Source organism: Chrysochloris asiatica, unplaced genomic scaffold (genome assembly GCF_000296735.1).
Source record: "Chrysochloris asiatica unplaced genomic scaffold, ChrAsi1.0 scaffold00030, whole genome shotgun sequence".
Lineage (NCBI taxonomy): Eukaryota > Metazoa > Chordata > Mammalia > Afrosoricida > Chrysochloridae > Chrysochloris > Chrysochloris asiatica.
In genome coordinates, this window is record NW_006408548.1 from 6,649,432 (window position 1) to 6,657,829 (window position 8,398).

Sequence of the window (8,398 nt, forward strand, 5' to 3'; positions counted from 1 at the left end):
ATGGTTTCTGTTGAGAAATCTGAGCTTAATCTGATTTGCTTGCCTTTGTATGTTATATTTCTCTTTTCCCTAGCTGCTTTCAAAGATCCTGTCTTTATCTTTGATTTTGGAGAGTTTGATTATTATATGTCTTGGTGATTGTCTTTTAGGGTTTAACCATCCTGGGGTTCGTTGAGCTTCTTGAATACTTATCTTTTCACTTTTATGGATGTTAAGAAATTTTTCTTCCAGAAGCTCTTCAACTATTTTATCTGTGGACTTGTGTGATTGTTCCTGTTCTGGAATGCCAATAATTCTTATGTTATTCCTCTTCATATTATCCAACATGAATTTTAAGTCTTCTTCAGATTTTTTTTATCCTTTTTTGTGTGTTTAGTGTTCTATCTTAGTACTGTTGAGAGATTTATCTTCTAGCTCACTAATTCTGGCTTCTATCTCTTTAGTTCTACTCATTTGCTCTTTCAGTGTATTGTTCATTTCTGACATTCTATTATAAATAATTTGGACCTCTTTCTGTAGGTTTTGAATTGTTTTCAATGCTGTATTTATCTTATTTGATTGTTCCTGAAGCACTTTCCTGACTTCTTCCTTATTTTTCTATACAACTCCATTTTATAGTGTTTTGATACATTTTATAATCATTTTTCTGAATTCCTTCTCAGGCATTTCCCAAGCCTGCCCATCTTCCAGTATGCAGTGTAGGTCTATTTCCAGCTCATTTGCCTCAGTCACTTTATCTCATTTCTGGACATGTGCAGATATGGTCATCTGCTTCTGTTTTTTTGGGGGCATATTCAGGGGTTATCTGTGGCCTTGATACTCATATGGGTATGTATTTTGGTATATTTTATGCTTTCTGATTTCCTCCAGGTAGATATGATCAGGAAATGGGCTTCGCTTTTCACTCTTCTTCTTGAGAAATTTCAAGATGCCACTGTTGGGCATTTTGACATAACTTAGGATTTATTTTTCAGCCTATTTCCTTTTTTGTCTGCTTGTCCCACTTGAAAAACCCTGTTTAGGCTTTTTTTTCTAGTTATAAACAGTTCAGGGCTGTTTGGTTTTAATTGGAAACTGTCTCTTTAAATTTCAAGGAGATCTATGCACATGCGTAGTAGAACCCTCTGAGGGTAGGGCTGGGATGTCCACTAGCTCATGCATCCCTATAGTCACCAGAATGGAGGTATGCAGACAGCAAGGGACCAATGAACAGATACCAAAAGAAAAGAACGTCCACACCTTTATCTCCGCAGTTCTGTCAGGCATCTGTGGCTGGTCCAATCCTTCCCTCACTTGGCCTCACCCAAGATGGTGGCTCCTGGAACAGCTAAACATCCCAAACTAGAAAGCAATGGATTTCTTGCTTCTGCCACAAATTCCCCCATCTGTAAGCCTTACAACCTTGTAAATATTCCTTTATATGTGGTTCAGAGTTCTAGGGCCATCCCCTGAGCCTGCTTAGTCAGATATTCTGTGTTTTTGCTGACGGAGCTCCTTACTGCATTTCCATCCGATCCGCCCTCTTGTTTGTTCTCCCTGTTTTTGTTTTTAAACTCTCTTTTCTTCTCCACACCCTTGTTCTGGTCTTTTCCCTATTAAAAATCAGTTTTGGGCCAGCTCTTGGGTGGAGAGTATCTGTGCGCATGTGTGGCAGAAGAACCCTCCAGTGGTGGGGGTGGGGAGTGTCCACTTACTCAGGCATCCCCTCTAGTCACCAAAACGGAGGTGTGCAAACAGTGGGTGGCCAATGAACAGATACCCCCCCCCCAAAAAAAAAAAGTAAATCAGAACAAAACAAAACCAACAAAGTATACTGTCCACCTTTGCTCTGAGGTTCCTGTGACATTATTCCATGGTGGGTGTGTTCCCCCACTTGGTCTTGCCATTTGGTCTCACCCAAGTTGTTGACTCCAGGCCACTGAGCCAGGCAGATGCAAAAGTAAGCAATTTCTTACTTCCACTACAAGTTCCACTAGCTATAAGCCTTCAAACTTTTTAAATAGTCCTACCTTTGTGGTCCATAGTTTTGGAGCTCTGTTCTGAACCTGCTTCGCCTGGTATTCTGTGGTTTTTCTGACAGTGAACTTCATTGCATCACTACCCTATCCGCCATCCTCAGTGTGTAGACTTTTTGATGTATTCAAAAAAGAAATAACTCTTTTATTTATAGACTATTTCTGTGTTATCACAATTGACACAAAAGGTAGAAATTTCTAAAGCAGAGAAACTCATCACTTTAAACAATATTTTCTAGTGGGAAACTTGGCCCCTCCCCTACCTCCACATTAAGAGAATCTACAATCATCTTACTTCTTAAAGGAAAGTAAGTTTATTTTGTCAAAAACAAAACAAAACAACAACAACAAAAAAAAAAATAAACTAAAAAACCCTCTAGAACATAAATATAAGATTAACATAGAAGCGGCATACATATAAGGTACAAGATCTAATTTCCAAAACTGCTTACTCACAATCTCTTAAATTATTTAAATATAGTTTGGATGCTTTGGGGAGAAAGAAGAAATTACAAGCCATGCTTTTCACAGCACTTTTCACAAATGCTCATGTTTCAAGACATAATAATGAACCAGAGTAATAAAAGGCAAGGTATGAGTGTAAATTGATTACAAACAAATTCATTTTAGGAAATAAATAATAGTAGTTTCTATTATTGAGTGCTTAATAGACACCAAGTTCTGTGCTAGGCACATTCCTATGCATTATTTCATTTAGTCCAATTAACAATTCTACAGAGATTATAATTCTTTTTAATAGAAGAGAAATATGAGTTCCTAAGTAGTTGAATATTTGTCTAAAGCCACACAGAATTTGTATGAATTAGGTAACTAACTATGTAAATTGTTGAAATGACAGAAAAAGTAAGATTATCTTACCAAAAATTAAATCAAGAGGGAAAAAAGAAAAGCAAGCAGAGAGTACCATTTAGATGGTACTCATATGCAAACTAAGGAGAGTTTACTTCTTTTATGAATCATGAAGACATATTTTAGAAATGTGGATGTGTATAGCATTGATCTGGCACGTACTGGTTTCTTACTGAACTAGGTGGAAACTGTATGATTATGCCTAAACAAAATATGTAGACTCAGAACAACTTCTAGACAACAGCAAATGTTCAAATATTTTTTTAAGTGTTGATTACATAAGACTACTTAAAAATGTTAATGAGTGAGGATGTCAGTTTGAGGACTAAAGTATGCCTAATCCAAGCCACAGTATTTTCAATAGCCTCGTATGCATGTGAGAGTTGGACAATGAATAAAGAAGACCATAGAAGAATTGATGCTTTTGAATTATGGTGCTGGGGAAGAATACAAAAGTACATTTGACTACCAGAACAAACAAATCTTGTTGGAAGAAGTACAGCCAGATGCCCCTTAGAAGCAGGATGGCAAGACTTTGTCTCTTATACTTCAAACATATTATCAGGAGGGACCAGTCCCTAGAGAAGGACATAAAACTTGGTAAAGTGGAGGGTCAGTGAAAAAGAGGAAGACCCACAATGAGATGTGTTGGCACAGTGGGAGCAGCAATGGGATCAAGCGTAACAACAATTGTGAGGATGGCACAGGAATGGGCAGTGTTCCATTGTGTTGTGTATAGGGTGACTATGAGTTCGGAAACTACTCAATGACAACTAACAACAGGCAGTGGGCTCTGTTGAGAGGGAAAATGTCTGGTATAGAGAATGGCAGATTTGGAGCAAAAGACAAATGACTCCGGTCTCCTTTGACTACAAAGGGGGAAAAAAATTATAATGTAAGTTAGCAGTGTTTTGTTTTGTGTTTTGTTTTGTTTTGTTTTGTTTTTTGTATCAGATGAGAGATTGAATTTAGAACATTTTGAAGATGTAAAATTATGCATTACTGCAAATACATTTTTATATAAGATTAAAATAATTGCTTTCTCCTTTGGGCTGTTGTATATTTAGAGCATAAGGAACTGTTTTCTTTAAACAACTGTTAATTTAGCAACAACAACTGTAGGAAACATGTAGGTTATAATCTGATGGGTATATATTTAGCTGCATTCAAAACCCATTTCAACTTTGTATGCTGTGAGTTGTATGGGTAATGGAAAAGCCAGTTCATATTTATAGGAAGAAGAATCCCAGATATCTGACTCAAAGCTAAAATATTTATCTAGATTTCAGCAAGTTCTCATATGAAGCAGTAGACACATATATAGTCTTTGCCCCTTAAATGTTGATGTTGTTAAGTACTATTGAGTAGGTCTGACTCATAGTGACCCTGTATAGGGTTTCCAAAGAACAGCTGGTGAATTTGAACCACCATCCTCACAGTTAGCAGTCCAGTGCTTATCCTACAGCTACACACCAGGACTTTTTTGCTCCTTTACTTATATTTGCTTTAAAAGAATCATCTCCTTTAAATAAAGTTTGCCTTCTCAGTTAGCTGAGAATGTTTAATTTACCCATATTCTACAAGTGAAGAATGTGACTGTTTCAAAGTTGCATGGCTGTTAGTGGGAACAGGTGCAGAATATCGTAAAGTTGGGACATTTAAACCTTTTTCTGTTATATTCTCTTGATTCAATTTTGCTGAAATGATTTAGATATTTAATTTTGGGTCCATGGTTTCGTAGAAATGCCATGATAATTGAAATAGTTCTAATGTTCCATTCTTGGGAAATGGTTAGGCAACCTGTGTCATAGTGGTGTCTTGTTACTGTGAGGTTAAGCCATTTCTGATCCATAGTGACCCTGTGTACACCAGAAGGAAGCTCTACTCAGTCCTCCATCACTCCCCCATTCATTGCTGTATCTCAGTCCATTGTTTTAGCAGCTGTATCATTCCATCTTGCTGAAGAGTTGTCTTTTTGCTACTCACCCTCCACTTTACCAAGTATGATGTCCTCCAGGGACTAGTCCCTTCTGATAGCATATCCCAAGTAAATGAAACAAAGTCTTGTCATCCTTGATTCTAAGGAGTATTTTGGCTGTACTTTTTCTAAGACATGTTTGTTTATTCATCAGATAATCAATGGTGTATTCAATATTCTTCACCAACCCAACTCCATAATGCAAACACATCAATTCTTGTTCAGTCTTCCTTATTTCATTGTCCATTTTTCACATGCATAGGAGACAATTAAAAATACCATGGTTTGGTTCAGGCACAACCATAGTGGTATGTTGTTGTTCTTGTTAAGTGTCCTCGAGTTGGTTCCGACCCATAGCGACTCTTTATAGGGTTTCTGAGCAACAGCTGGTAAGCTTGAACTGCCTGCCGACCTCGCAGTTCAAACCAACTTTACAATCCAGTGCCTTAACCCACAGCACTATACCATACTATCATTCAAACTGGTATGTAGACTATGCCAGTATGTGCACATGTGTATGCAATATATCAATAAAGTTCATGATTGAAATAATACATACCTACAAGGAACCAGGAGTCTAGGTGTGGTGCTGTGGGTTAATGCACTCTACTGCAAAGTCATTTGAATCGCAAGGTTGGCAGTTCAAGCTCATCAGTCGCTCCTTGGAAACACTGTACAGGCTTGCCATGGGTCAGAACCAACTCAACAGCACTTAACAACAACAAAAAGGAACCAAAGGAGTTAAAGCACAGTTTTACTCCTCAAAGGGTGATCACCAGACCTAAGGATGATCCCCAAATTGGTTGTTACCAGTTTGTAATGAGAAAAGTATAAAAAATCAGAAATCAAGAGTTACTATTTAGAAACTAGTATAACAACTTAACGGAATAACTTAACAGTGGCATTTTTAAATAAAAAACAAAATTTTGCATGTTTTCAAATGTATTTTATTTCATTTTACTAGTAATTCATATTTATTGTATTTCACAAAAGTGGCAATCTGCAATGTATTGACAAAAATAAAACTGGTCCTTCCTCACTAATAGCTTGAGAAATACTTTGTGTACTGGAAAAAAAAAAGTTGTTAACATTAAGTTTGTAACACATTTTCTTAATGTCGTTTTATGGACATGGCAATTTTATTTTTATCAAAGGCTATAGTGGTGCCTGGTCAGTTATTAGTTATCAAATGACTATACTTGGCCAGAATGAGAGACTCATTTTATATTTTCCTCAGGTTTAAGCAACTTTTAAATATCAAATGTTATTTTGTGCTGCAGGGGTGTGACAACAAAATTCTGTTTAAATGGACTAAATCATTGCTGGAAGATAATTTAAGGGGAAGAAAATAGCAATCCTACACAAACGTGTAGATTAAGTCGCTGTGCAACCAAATAGAAATGTCAGGATCTTCCTCCACTTAACATGCAGGGACCAGTGCACTGAGGCACAAGAAAAGAATTTGATTTGCAATTTGAAGGAAAACCAGCAGTAAAATAATTGAGAGCTGGAAAGCAATCTCACTCCTGCCAAATTGCTTTCCTTCATGCATGCTCCATTTAGGGGTGATACTCGGATACTTGCATTTAGATTGTGCATATTTTCTTTCTCCTGTGAGTATTCCATCCTGTTGGATTAGGACTGTTTCCTTGCTGCATTCAGCAAAAGAGAACACTCAAATTACCTACATTGGATTGCTCTGGAATCATATAAAAATGGTTGATCTAAGTGCAAAGGTGATAAACTGTCTGTTAATGAGAATACCCGTGGTCCCTAAATTGGACCCTCCAAATAAACTTTGAGTTAGCAGGGATTAAGCATGTGAAAACACATTGGAAACTATAAGGAACTGGTCACATGTTTGTTAATAACAGCAATTGTGATATAATAATTTGTACATTATCATTAATAATTAATAGTGACTAATGATAGAGATTCAATGAGGATCAGCTTTGATGTTTTTTATGGCTTACTTTCAGCATGAAGTATTATTCATCAACAAAGGACACTTTTCCTTTTGCTTACTACTAACTACCTTGAGGAAGTCATCTTACGTACGGTTCATGGACTGACAAATAATACGAGTTTTACTATCAGATTCTTTTTATTCTGGTTCTCTGAGCCACAGATGTATTTATTATTTGTAATCTTGCAAAGGCAGTGACAAAGGTTGACATGGAAATTTGGTTCTTTTACCATGTGTTTTACCCAGGCAAGCCCATTCTTGTGCCTTACAAAAGAAGAAAAAAATTATGCATTCAAACTCTTTTTATTAAAAACATCCAAAATGCCCTGTTACTTTTACCTTTCTTGCTCATATTAAAATTTTTTGGTTCGTTTACAAGAAATGCAGCCCTGAAAGATTTGTCTTTGGTCACTGCTTTAACTTATCAACTTGCATCATGATTTTGAACCTCTCCACAATAAGGAATAAGATAACATTTTAGGCAGAAAAAATAAGCAAGATTAGACTATGAAAATTATACCAGAGAAAAACATGCCTGTTTTAAATTATGAGCCAGAGTTGATTATATCCTAAATAGGTACCAGAGGAGGTGAAAATGAATAGAAAAAGAAGAAAAAAAATGTATCCCTGTAGAATCCCAAGTTGCAAGCTCTAAAGTTGATAGCCTGTGTTATTTGTCTCATGCCAACCAAGATAAAACCCTAATACTGATTATCACTGATACTATCATGGTGTGGTTTTTTTTTTGTTTTTTTGTTTTTTTTTTTATGTCAAAGCTTCAGTTTGATCCAAGAGTCACTAGGCTCTTTGAACTAAAAATGAAAAGTGCATCTGTCATGCACTTAAGTTTGACCTTGGATCTGCCTTGCTCTGCAACCAACTATGGGAATTGTTAAGTGTTAAGAGTCAGAATCCCACTCCATGGCAACTGTTTTTTTTATAAATGAATATATCTAAAACACTTGACATGTCATAAGTTCATCATAAATTACCAGTGGGTACCCAGTAAATATCAAATGGCAGATTAAAATGCGCTTGAAGTAATTTGGTGTTCTATTCTTTCACTTACCATCCCTCCTCTCCTATGCAGGTTGCCCCTGCCCTTAAAGAAAAGATGATGAAGAAGGGAAGCCTGATGCTTGGCTACCAGCCCCACCGGGGGAAGGTCAACTTCTTTCGCCAGGTGGTGATCAGTCCTCAAGTGAGCCGGGAGGATATGGACTTCCTTCTGGATGAGATAGATCTATTGGGTAGAGACTTGTAGCTGTGGCTTTTGGTCCCCCCAGGCACGAACCTTTTCTTAGAGAGGATTACAGATACAGGAGATCTAGAGATACATCATAGATGTTAACCTATCTGATGATAAATAGAAAATGTTCTCAGCTCAAGCCCAGCAAACGCAAACTGTAATGTGAATATTGTTAAGGACTTTTTAGTTGCCTGGGTTCTACTATTCCTATAAAGGAGGAAGTTAAAAATGGATACTTTTAAAGGATTTTTCTTGGGGTATGGCCTTAAAGAGACTTAGCTTAATATAACATTCTGGTTCCTAGATCCTAATCTTTTATT

The 8,398-nt window shown here is 36.8% G+C and overlaps 1 protein-coding gene across 1 annotated transcript in view; it reads left to right on the forward strand.

Annotated features, from left to right (window-relative positions):
• Positions 1-8,112, forward strand: part of GADL1 (glutamate decarboxylase-like 1) — a 247,673-nt gene extending 239,561 nt beyond the window's left edge. Inside the window, exon 14 of the mRNA XM_006851594.1 lies at positions 7,920-8,112. Coding sequence (XP_006851656.1) covers positions 7,920-8,093 — 174 coding nt within the window. The 3' untranslated portion in view covers positions 8,094-8,112. The remainder of the gene's footprint in view (positions 1-7,919) is intronic.
• Positions 8,113-8,398: the final 286 nt, after the last annotated feature.